This window comes from Neomonachus schauinslandi, chromosome 4 (genome assembly GCF_002201575.2).
Source record: "Neomonachus schauinslandi chromosome 4, ASM220157v2, whole genome shotgun sequence".
In the NCBI taxonomy this organism is placed as follows: Eukaryota; Metazoa; Chordata; class Mammalia; order Carnivora; family Phocidae; genus Neomonachus; species Neomonachus schauinslandi.
This window is the reverse complement of record NC_058406.1, coordinates 143,570,859-143,591,997: the sequence shown is the minus strand read 5'-3', so window position 1 is coordinate 143,591,997 and position 21,139 is coordinate 143,570,859. Positions and strand designations below refer to the sequence as shown.

Here is a 21,139-nt window from a genome sequence, read left to right as displayed (position 1 = left end):
ATGTTGACCTGTTATTTTTCCAAGCATTTCTACTCTGAATTTTATTGACTATAGTCATCACAATAATTTCATGAAGTAGTTATATCTTCTTACTTTTCTTTTCAGGAGCAGAAGAAAACTGAAATACAACAGGATTAAGTATTTCTGATGTGGTTCCTGAAAGCACATCTCCTGGGACATATTTTTGGAAGCAGATCATTAAAACTGCTTTCAGTTTAAAATTTACAAAGTGCCCAATACTCAAGTAGAAAACTGAATAATTCAGTCAAATGTTTGGCTCTTTACTGATTTCATACCAAATATTTAGATTCTTTACCAGGAAAGCTTATTTCTTATATCAAAATAATTTTATCACTTGGAATTGTGTTGGGAATATGAAAACGCTGTCTTCATCTTGAAGTAATGAGTATATATTAATTTTTCATGGCTAGAAAGAATGTGCTTTTAATTTAGTAAAAAAAAAAGAGATATCTGTTTAGAATGGATAAAGAAGATGTGGTATATATATACAATGAAAGATTACTTAGCCATCCAAAAAAAAAAAATGAAATCTTGCCATCTGCAATGATGTGGAAGGAAGTAGAGGGTATTATGCTGAGCAAAATAAGTCAATCAGAGAAAGACAATTATTATATGATTTCACTCATATGTGGAATTTAAGAAACAAAACAGAGAGGAGCATAGAGAAAGGGAGGGGAAAATAAAGCAAGACAAAACCAGAGAGGGAGAAAAACCATAAGAAATCTTAACCATAGGAAACTGAGGGTTGCTGGAGGGGAGGGGGGTTGGGGGATGCAGTACCTGGGTGATGGGCATTAAGGAGGGCACCTGATGTAATGAGCACTGGGTGATATATGCAACTGATGAATCACTGAACTCTACCTTTGAAACTAATAATACACTACATGTTAATTAATTGAATTTAAATAAAATAAAATTTTAAAAAGTTATCTGTTCAATGACACTTTCATGGAGAATTAACAATATTTTAGGTGAGACTGGGAGAAAGGCAACAACCCCCCCCCATCACTATATACTCAGCCTTTTGTAGAATGACAGACGGAAGAAACATTGTTGGAGAAACATTTAGTCATTTATAGAGAATGCATATTCAAAATTAGTAATGTAAGGAATACCCCATTTGTAGGCAAATTTTACTGCAAAATGAAAAATTAAATGTTTTAATACAGGTGTTAGATATAGAAGAAGGAATACCACACATAACTGAATTGCTTTCTTTTCCTCTCCTCTATACCCTCATTTCCAGTGAATAATCACTGCTTTTCCAGCTAGTTTACCTCTCAAAAGAGGAAAATCTGTTATTTTTGCCTGGTCAACATCTACTTTCCTTTATTTTGGTTAAAAATACTTTGATTTTCACTTCACAGATCACCTGTCCCCTCCCTCTCCCTCTCTCTCTCTCTCTCTATATATATATATATTAGTTGGGGCTTTATGCACCTCACACCACTCTGGGGGTGTATATATAATCCAAGCCTGGAAAAATCAGTTCATTTCATCTCTTAGTTATTACTTCAAGAATGGGCATGTGACTCTAGTTGATCAATCAGAGAAAATCTTGAGATTTTTGCTAAAATTTTTCTAGAAGAGGTATTCTCTCTTTATTCTGATTTGTTAACTGGTAGGATGCATTCCAGGAGCTGTCTTGTCTCTCCTGGTAAGAAAGCCTACCTAAAAGTAAAACCAACCAGAGGAAGACCAAAACTGAAATGGAGAGATAGGGAATGAGGCAGGGAAAGAGAGTGATCCCTGAGTACCTACATACAACTGTGCCTCTATATTACCTCCTGGGTATTTCAGTTATAAGAGCCAACAAACTCCCTATTTTATAATCTGAATTGGGTTTGGGGCACTTTGAACTGAATTGGACCTGATGATAACTATCTTTCTTTTTTTTTCTAGCTGTCTTAATTTTTACTCATCTTTAGAGATTTTAGTTGAGGACCATATTCTATAAGCTTACCTAGGTGACCCCAAGCCCAACGAACTCTTCCTCTGAACTCATACGTAAGTATATTTAGCATTCATTTGGATTAGTGATACTTCTTGCATTGTTGACGACATTGTTATTCAATTTTCTCTGTTTATGCCTTTTGTAAAAGATTTTATTTATTTATTTGACAGAGAGTGAGAAAGCACAAGCAGGGGGAGCGGCAGAGGGAGAGGGAGAAGCAGACTCCCCGCTGAGCAGGGAGCCCAATGCGGGCTCCACCCCAGGACCCCCGGATCATGACCTGAGCCAAAGGGAGACACTTAACTGACTGAACCACCCAGGTGCCCCTGTTTATGACTTTTTTAATCAATAAGATGCTAAGTTCCCAAAGGACAACATTATTCAATATCCCTTCCCTACCTCAAGTCCCAAATTGTTTAGAGGTGATTGACCAAGTTTTCTCCAAATCTATGTGCAAACATCTAAAAAGAGTTATTTTCATTACACAAATATATAATTTGTCCTAGTAGCATAAAGCTTTTGTAAGGATTCACAGTTTTTGGCCTGCTTTCATAATTAATTCACAAGTAAAGAAATCATATCTTTAGGACCCATATGAAATTAGTGAAGGTAGAAGGGAACTGACATGTTTTAAATATTTACAACATACTAAACAAAATCCTTGGGACTTTACATATATTTACCTTGCACATTCCTCACAATAGCACTGCTATTTAAATTTTATTATTATTATTTTTTACTTTAAAAATGAGGAAACAGGTTGAAAGAGGTTCATTAATTTGTTCAAGCCCACACCCTGGTGGATGCATCCTAAAGTTTATGTGTTTTTTTTTAATCTTTGTATTTCCACCACCTAGCAGTGTCCAGCATATAGAGAACACTCATAAAATATTAGGCAAATGAATGGATGAGTGAATGAAAGAACAAACGGTAGGGCCAAGATGAAAGGCTACTTTTTGGTTCCAAATCTCCATTAAACTCTGTTACCTACAAACAGGATCATCACCAAAATAATTCCATGTATCTTTTGTCTTTAATTTTTAAATAACACTGAATCACTCAGCATTATGCATGTGGAAAGACTGATATTTCTACACTTCAACAGCATCACCCCACTACAGAGGTGAGCCACAGTACATGAAGCCTCCTGAGCTAAGTACTAGGGTTTTACATTAGAGGGGAAGCTGGATATAAATTGTATTTACTTGTTCTGTGACATTAAACAAATTATCTATGTCTCAGGTTACTTATTGACAAAATTGGGATAATGGTATTATCTTCCTCATAAGATTGTTATGGAGATTAAATAAAATTATGCCTAGCAGAGCATCTGGCATAGAGTAATCCTTGGGTCGGGTGATTTACAGTAATTACTGTAATATTTTCTTTTGAGTCCGAACCTATTTTCTCATGGTCATATAGGTCTTAGTAATGTACAAGTTATTCTATTTTTAATAATTTAGGCATGATTTTAGAATATTAAGGAAAAAGACAATGTTTCTTGTTAACAGCAACAGATATTTGTAAGTACGCTCTCCTAACTAAAAGTGGCCCCAATATTACAAAAAATAACTTTTAATATGTAAGACATTCTCATCATAAATAATAGTCTTATTATCTACCCAGTTTACCCAAGCCAGAAACTAGAAATCTGACCCTCCTGCCCCCACCCGTAAGTACGGCATACCATTAAATACCTTCATCTCTCTTAAACATTTTTTATTAATTACCAAGTCTTTGCTGATAATACATTCAAAAATATAAACTTCGGTTTCTTATCTCTATTATGTTTGCCATGGATTTATTGAAGCTTTCAACAGCTTTGATCTGGAGGGTTTTGCAGTCCAGGTGCCAGAGTATGGAGGCTTTAACTAGGGTAGAGATTTGGAAGTAGTGTGAAGTGATTTGATTTTGAAGGTATTTTAACAGTGGAGCCAACAAGGCCTATTAATGGATTAGATGTGGAGTTATTAGAGAAGGAGCAGAATCATGGATGCCTCCGAAGCTTTTGGTTGGAGCACCTGCTGAATAGCAGTGCTGTTTCTTGACTTGGGAAACACTACTAAACAAGCAGGCAGCTGGGATTAAGAGTGTGGTTTCAGATATAAGCATGGTAGGTATTCAATATATATTTTTACAAATCAAGAAATTATGTTCAGTAACTAATTCCTATGTAATTTTTCAAGTTGTGTGGCTTTGTACTCGCTTTTCCTTTTACCTGGAATTACCTGTCCCCCATCTAATGTATACCTACTCAGATGGATTACAGCTCAAGGGGAGGCTTACTCAGCACCCCAGGCAGAATTAGACCACCGGCCTCTGTGGTCCCATAGCAATTCAGGAATGTTTATGAAATACTAACAATAAATCAAGCATCATACTGATCACTAGGTATACAAAGGTGTATAGTTCCTGGCCTTCAAAAGGCTTGCATTCTAATAGGGGGTAGGAGAACATACCCACAAATTATTCAGTATAATGTGATAAATGGTATTATATACAAAATGCAATGAAACTATGGATGAGAGAATGGTGGGTAGTCAGGCAAAGACATTAATATTTACTGAGTGTGTATTTGTCATGTGTGTGGTACTTTGTGTTATTTCATTGAATCATCACAACAGCCCTATAAGCCAAACATGGATCTTTAAGAACCTACCCAAAGTTACACAGTTTGCACATGGCAGAACTAGTTTACGTATCAACCCCTGACTCCCAAGCCATTCTCTGCCAAACCAAACTCAGAGGGGGCTTCCTAGGAGAAACTTAGGCCGAAAGCAGAAGGATGAAGGTCATTCCCAGCAGACAAAGCTGTGCCTGTCTGGACACTGAGGCCTGGCGGAGTCAGAGACAGCGTCCTTCAGAGATAATGGAGGGAGTGGAAGCTGGGCAGGGGACACAATGCTGAGGAGTCTGGATTTTCTCCTGTAACAAACAAGTAACGAAGGAAGGATTTTGAACAGAGAAGTGATCGTATCAGATTCACACTACAGAAATATTACTCCAGTATAGAATCTGGTATCGATTTATATCACAGCACTTATTAGAGTGTATAGTTATTTTCTATTCATGTTTATCTCCCCTCTAGAACTTGAACTTTAATTTAATGGAACTTCATTCCATTCCTTGTACTGTGTATATGTGTGAGTGTGCTGTAGTGACTCTAATTTACCCTTATTTATTGTAGTATCTTCAGTGCCTAACATAGGATCTGGCAAATAGGCGCATTGCCTGGTCGTAGTTGAATGAATGAAAGAGAGAAAGATGGAGGAAGGGTAGGAGAGTTGAGACCAGGATTCAGATTTCTAACTCCAAACCTTACACTATCATTTCTGTGCATAGTTCTCATTAACCCTAATAAAACATTTAAAAACAGTGTAAGCAATAAACAGTTGGAAAAAAAAATCAAAATATTTCTACTTTTAAAGGAATACACTGACCCACTGGTCATTTTGACATCATGAAGACACAGCCAACAAAATCCAGCATTGCAACGGTTTTGATATTAAGGAGAACCTTAGATACTGAAGGTATGACATACATTTCAGTTTTTCCAATTTCTCTAATTACTTTATTTAAAAACCATGAGTAAAAATGAATTCAGTTCCCTTACTTTTCAGTCTTGTGGTATAGAACCCGAAGGGTGTCTTGGGGCTGACTCCAAGCACACGAGAGAAATTATATTAGGGTGGTTGGTTTGCAAACGATAGGAAAAGCTGAATGACCATGGCAAAGATAGGGCAAGCACCAGGGCTTAGCAAGGTCCTCATGGACAGAACATCTGGGCACTGCCAGGTGAATAGCTCAGCACGAGTGGAAGGGTGGGTGGGACATTGTGATTGACTGTCCCACCAAATAAGAATAAGCATTAGGATAAAAAATGAAAGTGGGGGGGCACCTGGGTGGCATAGTTGGTTAAGTGTCCGACTCTTGGTTTTGGCTCAGGTCGTGATCTCAGGATCCTGAGATCGAGCCCCGTGTTGGGCTCTTGCTCAGAGGGGGTCTGCTTGAGATTCTCTCCCTCTCCCACTACCCGTCCCCACACTCTCTCTCCCAAATAAATAAATAAATCTTTTTTAAAAATGAAAATAGGTAACACTTATGTAGCTTCTTAAGGGCCAGGCACCTTTCCCAGAAAATCTGTATTATCTCTTTTAGTCACTCAACAAGCCTGGGAGAGAGGCATTGTTTTTGTTTTGTTTTGTTTTGATTTGTTTTTGAGAGGTATTGTTTTTAATCCCATCTTACAGATGGGGAAGTTAAGTCGCTGGCTCAGATCACGGAGAAAGAGGAATTGGGATTTGAACCCAGGACATCTGACTGCAAAGTCTAGCTTAACCATAGTGCTATATGCCTCCCCCATCTAGATGGAGTAGAGGAGATGATTCACTGCAGAACAGAAAGGAAAAGGAATGCTGGGCTGCTAACCTACAAATCTAGATCACAGACAGCACTTACAGTAGAGGCACCGATTTTAAGTAGACAGTTTGCTCCATAAACGGCAGGATCAGCTATCAGAGCGGGCTCTGACTTCTGAGCCTTTGGCTGCCCATGGCATTCATGTCCCCAGCTTGGTCATTTGAATAGAAATTCTCTGTTTCTATGACAGCTGATTAGCCCAGCTATGTAATGATAAGAATTTTCACAGTTTTCTGCTTTTGGCAGAAAAGCAACACATTTATGAGAGTGAAACTGCTTTATATTTTAGAAAAAAATACATACTGTGGAAATAGAAAATGTGTTTTTCCTTATTTTGTTCAAAAAATTATTCCAGTCAGAACTTGCCCTCATGGACTCCCAAGCCTTGTAATGCTTGATGAGCCTCTTCTTCCCAGGTCGTTGTTAGGGCATGAGATTTTTTTTTTTCAACAAACAGCTCTTACTAGACTTTGCACTGACTTTCAAGCCGGTAGGTGTGTAGTTGAAGAGTCTGCAAGTTTGCATATGCCTGAGAGTAAACATGGGTATACTGCCTATATCTGATCCCTCCTGCTCTGGAATTAGTTACACCGATGTTCCCAAAACATTTTGAGAAAATAGTGAGGAATTATGAACTAAAAATCAGCCTTATGCCAATAATCCTGATTTCCAGAGCCCAGTTTTTTAATCTTTTCATCCTTATTTGGGGCTAGGATCCCTGAATAAAAGATCAGCGAGGCTATGGAGCCCCGTGTGGGGCTAGTGATGCTTGACTAAGTAGCTCACATCAAAGGACGGCCTTGTGATCAAGATGCAGGAAATACAGAACGACAGACCTCTGGGTGGTACTCAGAAAGTTTCCCTGTCTTCAGGGAAAATACTCCCACTTACCGACCCTGTGTTTCACCCCTCTACCTGAGGTCATATTTGTACATGTTAATTGAATAAACCAAACCTTGGGCAACCACATTGAAAGGCTCTTATCAATTCTCAATTAACCTATTAACATAGGTTATATAATGATCCAGTGAAGTCTTCAAAATATACCCAAACACAAATTCAATATCAATTGTTCTTATATTAGTGTTTTTACTTTTATTTTTTATTTTATTTTTTAAAGATTTTATTTATTTGAGAGAGAGAGAGAGAGACAGAGTTGGGGGAGAGGCAGAAGGAGAGGAGAGAGAATCCCAAGCAGACTCTGCTGAGTGCGGAGCCCCAAGCAGGGCTCAATCTCATGACTTTGAGATCATGACCTGAGCCCAAATCAAGAGTTAGATGCTTAACCAGCTGAGCTACCCAGGTGCCCCTATATTAGTGTTTTTAATGCCAGATGTAGTTCTGTTCCAATTTTAAGATTGTTTTTTCTATTTCTGAAAAAGTCCACCAAAATTCTGAAAGGAAATACATTGAATCTCTAGATTGCTTTGGGTAATATCAACATTTTAACAATATTGTCTTCTAATCCACTAGCACAGAATATCTTTCCAAATATTTTTGTCCTTTTTAATTTCTCTCATTAATGTCTTTTATCAATGTCTGTACAAGTCTTTCACCACATTGGTTAAATTTATTTCTAGTATTTCATTATTTTTGATGCAACTGCAAATGGGATTGTTTTCCTAGTTTCTTTTTCTGATAGTTCATTGTCAGTATATAAAAATGCAACAGATTTTTGTACATTGTTTTCGTACACTGCAACTTTACTGAATTCATTCATTAGTTCTAACACTGTTTTTGGTGGAAACTTTAGGGTTTTAGCTAATATTATTAATTAATAAACAACAGATAAATAACAACAATGCTTAGTTTGATTAACTGATGTATAAGATTGTGTTTCTTCTTCAATTTTCAGTATCAGACTGTCGGTCATGCACCTCTTACAAATAGATATGCAAGTATTTATTGAGCACGGATGTTGTGACAGGCATTTTTTAATTTAAATTCAATTAGCCAACTTATAGTACAACATTAGTTTCAGATGTAGCGTTCAATAATTTATCAGTTTCGCTTAACACCTAGTGGTCATCCCATCATGTGCCCTCCTTAATACCCCTCACCCAGTTACCCCATCTCCTCCCCTACCTCCCCTCCAGCAACCCTCAGTTTGTTTCCTAGAGTTAAGAGTCTCTCATGGTTTTTCTCCCTCTCTGATGACTTCCCATTCAGTTTCCCCTCCCTTCCCCTACAGTCCTCTGCCCTTTTTCTTATGTTCCACATATGAGTGAAGCCATATGATAATTGTCTTTCTCTGACAGGCATTTTGATCACCACTGTGGGCCTGATGCTATGTGAAATAGGCACATTCTCTGTCCTCACAGATTTATAATGTACAGGCTGCTGGAATAGATTAAAGGCCACTGAGGAGAACTATGACAATTTCTTACAGAGATCAGTCATTCATTGGGATTAAAAGAGCCACCCTTACAGCCTACCTATTTGCTGGTCAAGAATGGCAGCAGATCTTAGGAAGTGCACATCAGCAAAAGCAATCCATGGTGTTCTTAATTACTATGAGCCTTTCATTTTACCTTTTTCTAAGGTTAATTTTTTTTTTTGCCAATTTTACAAATACCCATGTATCATTTCCATTTTCATTCAACCTGCATATAAGTAAGCTTTCTTAGGAGTTTTGCATTTTTAGGTTTAATTCTGGGCTCTTTAGATCAAAGCACTCACATCTCTTCTAATCTATCCTATTTTGAGGTCTGTCTTTATGTCTAGGATCCTAGCCTATGATTTTAGAACAGCAACCAAAACCAAATGAATCTCTCTAAGACACCATTATTACAGCTAATTGCTATCATGTATCTTTTCCCCACCCATTTCTCCAGCAGCTTCTCTCATGTCAGATAGATCCCGGAAGCTAAATCTGCACTCTGGTAAGCTAAGTATCATACTGCTTATGACCTCTTATTCCCGTTTTTACTCCATCACCAATTATGCAGTCCATGAGGGATTCTGTCATATGAGGGTCTGTTACCCAGAGATCACGTACATGCAGCAGCTCTTTATTTACAAATACAGAATGGAATGAACACATGGTTCAGAAAGATGTTTTGTTTTTTTTTTAATGCTGGTATCTTCTCCTTTACATTAGATTATCCACTATACTTTTTCCCTTTCTCAATTCTGCATGTATGGTAAATAGACTTTTTCCCCCTAAATTCCACTGAAATAGAAATGACTGGAATGTCACCAAGTGTCTCCACTAGCCAAGGCATCATAACTCCAAAATAAGCAAGTGTAAGTTGTTACTATGTACCAGGCACTTCCCTGTGGACTTTATATCTGTATGTCATTGATTACTCATAATAACCCCATGACACACATAGATGCTATTATCTCTATTCTGTAGATGAGAGAGCTGAGGGTGAAGAGTTTGTTACTTACCCAAAGCCACAGAGCTACTAGGTGCAGAGCTGTGATTTAAACCCAGACCTGCCTCTCTCTGCCTTCCTCTCACTTTACACTGAGAATGAGGGAGAAGAGTAAAGCAGGATGGAAGGCAGGGGAAAGAGTAGATAGACAGAAGGGAGATGGGTAATGGAGGAAAATGTCATTAATCATTGTTAATTCATTAATGAATATTCATTGAGTACCCAGTACTGGCTGGGCATAGGATCCATTCATAAGACAAGCTCCTCACCCTAGAGAGGCAAGTTTGGCTTAAGGGAGTAGAATCACCAGCAAACAACGGCAGTCTCCGCAAAAGGGAATAATCAATACAAGCCACAGTGCGGAGAACCCAGATAGAGGGCGGGGCCCTGCAAGGGGAAGCTGAGGAAGGCTTTTCGACAAGGTGTCTTCTGAGCAAGATGCAAGCAATACATGTGAGTTCTCAAGCTGGCTAAGAGTGGAAAGGGTAGAGCATGTGGAAGTCAAAGCAAGGATACCACAGAGGTGTGACAGACGGAGTGACGCTCAGAGAATCCCTGGTGCTTCAGAGAGCTGCAGAAGAGGATGCATGGTGAAGACTTTAAGAATAAGAGCAGAAGGGCAGAGAGCCTTGACAGCACATTAGGATCAGGCATTAGGGCAGGGAGCGAGAGGTATCATATACGGGAAGGAAGCAAGTAAAAAAAACTGGGGACTGAAGAGGCCCACACAGGGCTCCCAGTCCAAGGGACCATTCTTCATAGCATAACATATGAGGTTATCATAAACTCCAGTAAATCATGAATTTGGTTTTTCAAGTGCTTTTTATTATGACTATGGATTATGACAGTAGGCCACCAAAAGATGCAAGTTTTGATGGGAGAGAAGAGTGATATATACAAAGGTAATAATGACCTTCAATCAGACCTTGGGGTCCAAGGGGTCAAGCCTGAGAAAACTAGGAGCTGAGGGAGAGAGAGAGAGAAAAGGCATCTCTGAACTGCAAATGGCTGCTGAAATCACAGGCAGACAGCACGGAGCCATATGGACTATTCAGTTGTGCTTCGGGCATCACTGGGTTTGGATGTCAGGCACAAGGCCAACAAGTAGGATGAAGACACAAGATGATAGCATCATTACATCTGTCTTAAAAATTAATCAAGGCATTCCAGTGAAAAAAGAAAAAAACCCTTTGAATTGATAATATATTAACCCCTGTAACATAGTTTGAGAAAACATTCTGATGGACAGGCACAGTTAAATATTATCAGGGTTTGGGACAGTATTTTATTGCTCCTTGGGGTAATATATTTTCTGTTGTGTGAAAAGCTATATAGTGCCAATGAAGATTTTCTTGATCTGGCTGCTTAAGGGCTCACTAGACCACAACAAATGTTTTTAGAAGTGTCAGATCTGGACTCTGCCTGTAAGCCTTCCCCACAGATAAGAAATCCGATTTCAAGAAAAGGAAAGGACTCTGTCTCCTAAATTTGTTGAGAAAGTCTTGTCAAGAACATAGCTCTATTATGTACTTGTACTATAACAGCAAAATAAACTTGATAAGCTCTGATTCGGTGTTCTATGGAACACAATTTGTAGTGGGATAAGAGTCAAAAGATATTCCTTATGACAGCTTATAGTTGGACTTTGTGCAGGCTTCATTTAAATTGTAGTTCCTCTGACAGAACAATTGTTTTCTTCTAGTTTCTCTTACTTCTCTGTCTCTGTAGATTATCGGTCCCAGGGTATACACTTCCAATGCGAGAGCAATGGCCGGGAGCCATGGAGCGAAGGTAAGGTTGGCAACGCAGGCTTCCAGATAGCCACCTTCAAGTGCAACAACAGCCCCCAAGGTCACCCTGAAGTTTAGCGTGGACAGCCTAGACTCCCATGCCACACAGACCTGGGGTTCAAGTCTCAGATCTATATCTTATTAACTCTAAGAAATAACTCAAAGCACTTGACCCAATGCCTGGCACACAGTAGACACTCAATGAATAGAAGCTGTTCTTACTTTAAAATTAAAGCATAAAAGGGAAAAGCCGGAGCTATGAGAGCTGCTCACTTCAAAGGCATAAATTCCATCTTCCTGTCAAATGTAAGTACCTCTTTCAACTTCTCATGCATATCTGGAGCCATAAACTTGCCTAAAACTCTTATGAGTACCAGAGGCTGACATTTTATGTATCAATTTCTTGGGTTCTCCTCTCTCTTTCTTATTATTCTTTAGAAGGTGATCTAAAAGGTAAGAGATCAATAAATAGAAACTACAGATTTTTGGTCTTACCATTTTTATCTGCTCTCCTCAGTATCTGAAAGAGAAAAAAAAATTTTATTACCATTTTTTTGCAATTGCAGTGAACATTATACTCACACATAATTCGCCCATTAGTAAATAAAAGAAATTCCAATTTTATTTATTTATTTTTTAAGATTTTATTTATTTGTCAGAGAGAGGGAGAGCGCACAGGCAGGGGGAGCAGCAGGCAGAGGGAGAAGCAGGCTTCCCGCTGAGCAGGGAGCCTGATGTGGGGCTCGATCCCAGGTCCCTGAGATCATGACCTAAGCCGAAGGCAGACGCTTAACCGACTGAGCCACCCAGGCGTCTCGTGGAAATTCCAATTTTAAATAAAGATTTCCCAATTGAGATGTTTCCTTAGAATACTCAGAAACTGAAAACAACCCAAATGTCTTTGAACAAGTGAATGGATAAAAAACCTGTGACACATCCATACAGTGAATACTACTGAGCAATAAAGAGGAATGAGCTCTTGTACACACAATAACCTAGATGGATCGCTAAATAATGATGTTGAGTAAAAACCTAGACACAAAAATTACCTGCTATATGATTCCATTTATATAAAATTCTAGAAAATGCAAACTAATCCATAGCAACAGAAATAAGATTAAGGGTTGCATACAAATGAGCAGGGAGGGCATTATAAAAGGACACAAGAAAACTTTCTGGAGTGGTAGATATATTTATTATCTCAATTATGGTAAGGGTCTTATAGGCCTATATATATATATATGTAAAAACTCATCAACTTTTCACTTTAAATATGTGCAATTTAATGTAAGTCAATCATAGCTCAATAAACTGGGAATAAATAGAAAAAAATAAGAAATTATGAATAAATAGAGCTCACATGTCTATATTAAATCTTACTTTACTTCTATGCATTAATTGTATTATCTTTGGTGGATAAGAACTGCTTGGCCATCAGGTATCTTTGGTAATGAGTTCAAAATTTTCTTCCGGGCAACCAGTCTTTTCTCCACTCATGGCCCATGAGCTTGAGGATTGGGCAGAGCACTTGGGCCTGGCAAACAGGGTGTCACATCACTCTGGCCACAGTGATTACTCAGGCAGGAGCACAGTAAGGCCATGGTTTTGCTTGAATTGTCAAGAGAGACACACTTTCTTCTGCTGACTTTGAACCTGGGAAGATATAGGTAAGAAGCTGCTCTCCCCCCTTCTGTTATTATATCCATCATGGGTTGAACTGTGTTGCCTCAAAACAAAAGTGGAAGTCCTAACCCCCAGTAACCGTGAAGGTGACCTTGTTGGAAAACAGTCTTTGCTGATGTAATCATATTAAGATAAGATCTTACTGGATTGGGGTGGGCCCTACATCCAAAGACTGGTGACTTTGTAAGGAAAGCGAGATTCAGAGCTTAGACAGAAGAGACCATATGATAATGGAGGCAGATATTGGTGTGATGCTGCTGCAAGCCAAAGAATGTAAAGGACTGACCACAGTGAGAAGCTAGGGGAGAGGCACTGAGCAGATTCAGAGCGCAGAGGTAGCGACATCCTACCTACACCTTGATAGCAGCCATCTAGCCTCCAGAACTGAGAGAATACATTTGGTCGTTTAAGGCACTCTGTGTGCAGAACACTGTTACAGCAGCCTTAGGAAATCGATACAACATAAAACCGGGACGTAACGAGCCCTCAAGAAAGCAGTGTCTATCCAGAGACTGAAAGTGGATCCTGGTGACACTCTCTGAGCTTCTGATCAAGCCATCCTGACATGATCTCCATTTTTCATTACAGAAGTCTTTAAATTATTGTTTTAAATCTTAAGATAGTTTGGGTTATTTTTTTTTTCTGTTAGCAACAGTCAAATTAGCGCTTGCTGATACTGTAGACTGACAGAAAAAAAATCTGCATAATATAACACACAGCTATGTTATATATAGTACCAGAGAAAATGTCCCTTTATCATATTGCAAAGATAACCTTGAATCACATGCAAGGGGCACTTGAGGATCATTTTTCTGAGCAATATAGAGTTATGTTAAGTAACCACAGCTGCTCTTAAATTTAGGTCATCATTTCTTGGTAGGCAGCTTGAAACATGAGCAATAGTTTTTACTACCAAAGTTTTACTGCTTTCTACTAAATAAATATTTTCCTCTTTCCTTCTGTTGACCTTATGAAGATGAAGTATGGTTAAATCTAATCATTATTATAATGTGTTTATTATAAGATACTAATATTATTAATAAAAATCTCACCTACGAAAAATTTCCAACAAGTTATGTATCATCCTGACTTGTGTGCATAAGCTGGTCCCCCTTTATAAAGTAAATTTATTTAATTATTGTAAGAAAACTGCTTTCAGTCCTAAGAGCTTCTATGCTTAGAACAGAATGAGACACAAATCCTTTTTACTCCACAGAGGTAATTTCTAGCGGGGGTTTTGGGAATCCATCTTTCCATCATACCCAGCTTCCTCCTCTCCTCTGAAACTATGAAGCAGCTGAGAGTCAGAGAGACATGAAACACAGCCTAATTCTTACCTTTAATATACCCTAAGATTCTATTTCAAGCTCTCTTGTGTCCTTATGAGTAACTAGAATAGGAATAACTGCACACCAGAGACTCGGACCCCTGACTTCCATCATTTCATTCCATAAAGAACTGTCTTAAATAGCATTCAGCCTCTTAGCAATGAAATTAAGACAGTAGCTTTCTTTATTAAGACAGTTCTTTGTAATTAAATATGAACAGAACTGTCTCTGCTGCAAATTTTGCCTCTGAGCCCACAGCCTAATAAGAAATGTACTGCAGATGAAAACTAAGTTCATTACATTATACCTCCATAGTCATCTGGATTGGCTAATCTTACCAGTTAGTGCCACAGGATAGATAGTAAATAGATATAAATATTATGGTCAGAATTAAAACTCAAACACAGAGGTTACGCTGTGTTTTTGCAACAATTTAAGAATTCTCGAATAGCATCCTTTATCCCAAAGCTCTTCTTTGAAGGCCTTCATTGAAGTTCCTCATTTCTCACCTGAAGTTATTGAAAGCAGGTTGTTAAAATGCAAATGTTATCTCTGAGGCCTAAAAAACTGACAGTCATTATTTACTGAACTAATATTTGATAAGTGCTTCCTACTCTGTACCAGGTTAAAATTAGGTAATGAGATGAGCCAGTCAGACTCCTGAGAAATGGGGATAGAGGACAGGGAAGTTGGCACTCATCCAGAACACAGAGTAGCATCCAGAAGGGAAGACCTGCTAGGCAAACACTAGTGTGCAGACCTTGACCTCCAGGAGGCAGTTTTGCTACCACTCTGCTAGTTGCCACTGAGCTAGGATGCAGGGGAGTGGGCACTGATGAGGACTGGAGAAAAAGTAATCGGCACATACATTTTTATCTTCTCAGTCTTGCCTGGAATAGGCCTTGTGTGAGCAAAGAGTTTTAAATGTATGATAACATTAAAACTAAGTTTCCCTTATTTCTGCAGGTTCTTAAAATTAGGAGAGTGATATTTGCCTGGCCAATTAGGGTAGACAATGAGGGGGTTAACTGCCATGTTCCCAACTGAACAATTTCCCTCAAATTATCTAGTGCGCACTAGGCAGGATAGGAGATACACAGCTCTAACCGAGTTTGGTCACAGAACCGTTATACCTGGAAAACGGTTTCTTTTTTTTTTTTTTTTTAAGATTTTATTTATTTATTTGAGAGAGAGAGCACAAGAAGGGGGAGGGTCAGAGGGAGAAGCAGACTCCCCACTGAGCAGGGAGTCTGATGACGTGGGGCTGATCCCAGGACCCCGGGATCATGACCTGAGCCAAAGGGAGGCGCTTAACTGACTGAGCCACCCAGGCGACCCTGGAAAATGGTTTCTGCTGACGGTCCCCTGTCCATCTCACCTCTTGTACAGATGAGTATACGTGCATATGTCCAGGGCTTCGGAATTCAGTATTTTTACCAAGCAAAGCTGTTGCTTGTTTTCACCAAGTCCCTGACCATCCAGGCACTGTGCATTTTGTTCAGCCTTCATGGGTGTGCATGTTTGGTTGGGGGAAGGAAGGGAAGACAGACAGTAAAATCCTGTCTCTCCTTCAGAACCTCCCAGGCCCCACTTCTGCCTCTAGTCAAATGAGGAAGGGCCACTTTCCTTCTAGCTAAAAATCAAAACTGTATGGGAAAAGACAGTGGCAGCAAGTGGTGAAGTTGTAACTAACTTTACATTTACCATGCTTCAGGGGATGATCTGAAAATGTTCTCCCTTTGCACAGTAGTGGAGTTGATTAATGTAAAGATTCAAAAGAGGGACCACATGCTATACAGACTAGTATTCTAGAGTTTATCCTCTGTTATCTGGAATGAAATAACCTGGGAAAAGAGAGTGTAGAGGAGTTAAGAAGGAAAAGAACTGCCATTGTCCTGGTCCTTTTACGTTGCTGCACACGACACCCAGTGCAGTCCGTCTCCTGCATGCCGCGTGGGCCGGGGTACCCAAATGTGCCTTGCTACCAGCCCTGGGTTTCTAAGCGCCCCCCAGAGGCATTCAAGAGTATTGATGATGAACTGACATGTCATTCTGTCATTTTTTAGATAGAAAATAATATACATCAGATTCATAATGGATCAGTGTCTGTATTAATTTGTGGATTGGCTACTGTTACTTAGGCATTCAATAGGGAACACTGATGTAGCAAGAATAGTTCAAATTTATATAGCTCATTTCCTTTTTCTTCTCAGTTTTCTTATCCTGTGAACTCTCACTTAATACAACAACCTCTCGAATTAAGTACCGTAGTCATCATTGTTGCTGATTTGGAAAATGAAGCAAAATTCAATAGTTACGGTAAATTCCTCTCTGATTTTCTGATCTATGGCTAGTTTCTTACCAGTTGGACATGCCTAGTCATGTCATCAACGGTATCCTCAAAAGCAGTTCAAATCATTTCTCAGAGGACTGATTATTACAGTGGCATTGGAATACAAACACTGGAAATCAAAGTTTTCCTCAAATTTGGAAATCAGTCTGTGTGATGCAGAAGGCTCTAATGGGTTTCATTCCTGTTCCTCTTTGGAATAGGGGATACCTATTATCTACTTACTACAATCTGACTAGAATTCAAAAAGCAATCTTTTTTAGCAGTGCTACTAGAATATATTAAAACAAATCAAATTATGTATTTATATTTCACATTTTATTTTTGCTAAAAACAATACGACCCAGAAATGAATAATTCAAAAATCCCTAAGTAATTAATCCTTTTTCATGTCACATATTTCACCAGAGTGCTAGATTTTTCACAAAATATCTCAAAGAAAAGTGTAAACAAAATCTTTTCTATTCAAGATAAAATCCAGTGGCAGGTTTTGTTTTGTTTTGTTTTTTTTTATAGACACTAGCATTTTACTGGCAAACAAGCATGTCAACATCTCTCGTGTGAAATTAGTTTTATATTTTTTATTTTTAAATTCTAGAAATAGAAGGCAGCGAGGGTATCCTATTCATAGAGTACGTGTTCCTTCAGGACAGGGACCTGATGCTGTTTATTTACAGAGCTTGAGAAAAATCGTGTAGATACAATAATAAATAAGATTTTAATTTCTTCTTTTCTTTTTTCTTCTTTTTTTCTTTTTTCGTAGCAGTTTGAACGGTTGGGTCAAGATTAGTGTGTGTGTCGAGGAGGATGACCTTCATTTATACAGCTCAATCCATTCATCTCTACAGTATCACAAGGATTTGTTCACTGCTTTAAGGAAGTCACAGAGAAGCACCTGATAACCTTGGGGGACAGAGTGAAGATCAGGCCAGAATGAATGGAAGGCTCTCTTGCCCTCTCTGAATCAACTTCATGGCAGCTTAGCCATTGACCTCATAACAGACATGAGTTTCTGGGACCCTGATGCTATCCCTGAACATTCCTTTCTCAGGGGTGCTCTGTGCCCCCTTCTCCCAGCTTGGTTTCCGCAAGGGCTTTTTGGCCCTGAATGGCAGGATTGAAAAGGAAGAATATCAGCCATTAGCATCCAAACATCACTGGATTGACCAGAACAGGAAGAATAAGGTACTTAATCCTACTGAGAGAAGGAATGGGAATCAGATTGTTTTGTGGGAAGATGGCCGGCCAAGAAAGCCTGGATCCCCAACTGGAACTACATGGTAATGAGGGGAGGAAGCTGCCAGGAGACACAGCTGAGCCTTACCTACAACATTTGCCTTAGACCAGATTTAATTATTCATATGGTTTTCTTTCCCAATTAAAAAATCCCAGCTAATCCATTCAAAATAAACTTGGGAGAGCTCCTCACCCCATCCCCCTTAGCTTCATGACATCTGCTTCACCATTATGATGCTACTAAGTTGATTTCCTCACATTTTCATCTCTCTGCAAATAAACGTATTTCAGTTTTATATACAGCTGGATTTTAATAAGAAATGATCTCAGGGAAGGGTAGAGGAAAGAGCACACAGCACTCCTCAAAGCCTTTTGCCAATTTTCTCTCATGCCTAAATGAGAAGGGGCCAGCATTGTCCCCACTAAGCCAGCAACTACCTCCAGGGGACAGCATCAATGTGACAACGGAGGGGCTGAGGGAACAGGAGCTGAGGGATAGGAAAACCATGAATCCTAACAGCAGAGAAAAGACCTGGGCAACAGGGCGAAAAAAATAAAGAACAGAAACAACAGAAAGGGACAATAAGGCAAAATTGAGAAATAAATAAGAAACAAAACTGCTGTAAAGGTTAAAAACCCCAGCGTGGGGCGCCTGGGTGGCTCAGTCGTTAAGCGTCTGCCTTCGGCTCAGGTCATGATCCCAGCGTCCTGGAATCGAGTCCCACATCGGGCTCCCTGCTCAGCAGGAAGCCTGCTTCTCGCTCTCCCACTCCCCCTGCTTGTGTTCCTGCTCTCGCTATCTCTCTCTCTGTCAAATAAATAAATAAAATCTTAAAAAAAAAAAAAAAAAACCCAGCGTGAGGGCAGGAAAAGAGGAAAAAGAAAACCAAGAATGAGAAAGAACGATCACCATCTCAGAAAAGAAGGAAGGGAATCAATCCCGAAAGGGGGTGGGGGTGGGGGGAGAGGCCCAAATGAAGAACAGTCAAATGGTAGAATTTGACGAGTAGTAATTAAAACTTGGAGAGGTACAGGGAAGGAGAATAACAGGAGAGAAAAACGGAAAAATAGGAGGTGGCAGTAAAAAAAGTATCATCATGAAAGAGATCTTGGCCACCGCTGTAAAATAGAAAAACAAGTATGTTTTCAAAGTAATTGTTCTCCGTGGGGGTTGGGGAAGGGTGGCGAGGCATCGCAATCTCTACTGCTTCCCCCGTCGCCTTAGAGCTTCAGGGAGATAGGGGGGCGCTGCAAACAGGGCACACCAGAAAGGAGTTGAGTTAACGTTCCCTCCCTCCATTAGTCCCCTTTAAAATGCTCTCTTCACCTGAATGGAGACTGGTGTATTTACAAATCGAGTCCCCAACGAAACTCACGCCGTTGGAAAATTTAACTTCTGCCGTTCGTTCAGGGTTGTTAAGCCCCGAGCTGCAGGCGCAGGGCAACCCTTTCTACAAGTTGAGTGGCAGTCATTTCTCCCGCATTTGCTCGGTGCATTTCCAGGGGGACCGGAGAGCGAGGTAGGAGGTAGTTCTGCTGGTGTTCTGGGGGCTAAACAGCTGATCGGCGGCTGATCCGCTCCTGGACGGACCGCCCTCCTCCGGGGGAAGAGGAAAGACGCAGGGGGGACCACCGACCCAACTCCTGCGCCCTGTACTTACGTCGAGGAAGATCGACATGCCCTTGGACAGCTGCAGGGCAGAGCTGAGCTCTTCGGAGGAGTTGTTGGAGGAGGGCGACGTCTCCCGGGAGTCCTCCATCCTCCGGAGCCGTGGCTGCGGCGGGCGGAGCGGGACTGGGCGGCCGCACGGGCTCCGGCTAGGGCGCGGCCGCAATGCCGCGGGGCTCCGGCTCCCGAGCGGGCGTTCGCTCTCGCGCGCCTCCCTGGCGTCTCTCTCGGCTCGCTCCCCCTTCCCGGCTCGGGCCTCCGCGCTCCCACGCGCTCTCGCTCGCGCCTCCCCCTTCCCTGGGCTGCTGGCGCGGGATCCGTCTCCTCCCTGCACTTAGCAACCGCTGCGCCCCTCGCGGGGAGCAGAGTCTGACCTCTGCACCGCCATTGGCCGCCGCCCGAGACGACCCGGAGCCCCCGCCCCACCCTCGCGCAGCCAGCGGGGAGGTAGAGGACCCACAGGGGTACTGATGCGAGGGCCTGAGCCCTGAGAGCCAAAGCGCGAAGTCAAGGTGCCCCGGAGTTTACCCCGCGGTGGAAATCATACGAGTTAAGAGAGATTCGAATTGATTTTGCCAACTTTGCTTTTCGTCCAAGAGGACCTTTCTGCTCCACCCTCCACAAAGGTGGGTGGGTTTAATAGCCACCACAATTAGTGAGGGTCTGGATTGGCGTAGGGGTTAAATCATTAAGTTTTGGAATCTTGGAGGCCTGGGTTTCAAACCTGCCTCAGTTGCTCTGTTATTTTGTGATCCAGAAAGTTGTTAAATCTTTAGGCCCCAGTTTTCTTCATCAGTAAAATGGTCACAAAGGTGGTGCTTACCTAAAAGGCTTCTGAGGCTTAAATGTGGGACTGCGATGGACAAAGGTAGTGAGTGCTATGGACTCTGCATGGGGGGGGGGGGAACCCTTTGCTATGTGGAAAGGATTGTCAGGTAAAGTTCAAGCAAGAAAATTTCCAAAATGGAAGTCACAATAAAGAATGCAATCCCTTCCGAAGGGGTACGTGCACCCCAATGTTTATAGCAGCAATGTCCACAATAGCCAAACTGTGGAAAGAGCCAAGATGTCCATCGACAGATGAATGGATAAAGAAGATGTGGTATCGGGCGCCTGGGTGGCTCAGTTGGTTAAGCGACTGCCTTCGGCTCAGGTCATGATCCTGGAGTCCCGGGATCGAGTCCCACATCGGGCTCCCTGCTCGGCGGGGAGTCTGCTTCTCCCTCTGACCCTACCCCCTCTCATGTGCTTGCTCTCTCTCACTCTCTCTCTCTCAAATAAATAAATAAAATCTTTAAAAAAAAAAAAA

At 40.7% G+C, this 21,139-nt stretch overlaps 1 protein-coding gene across 1 annotated transcript in view; it reads right to left on the bottom strand.

Annotated features, from left to right (window-relative positions):
• NECAB1 (N-terminal EF-hand calcium binding protein 1) overlaps nt 1-19,921 on the bottom strand; it is a 192,317-nt gene extending 172,396 nt beyond the window's left edge. The window contains exons 1-2 of the mRNA XM_044914252.1: nt 19,823-19,921; nt 12,060-12,084 (exon numbers count right to left, since the gene is read on the bottom strand). Of these exons, the coding sequence (XP_044770187.1) occupies nt 12,060-12,084; nt 19,823-19,921 (124 nt within the window). The remainder of the gene's footprint in view (nt 1-12,059; nt 12,085-19,822) is intronic.
• Between the last annotated feature and the right edge of the window lie 1,218 nt (nt 19,922-21,139).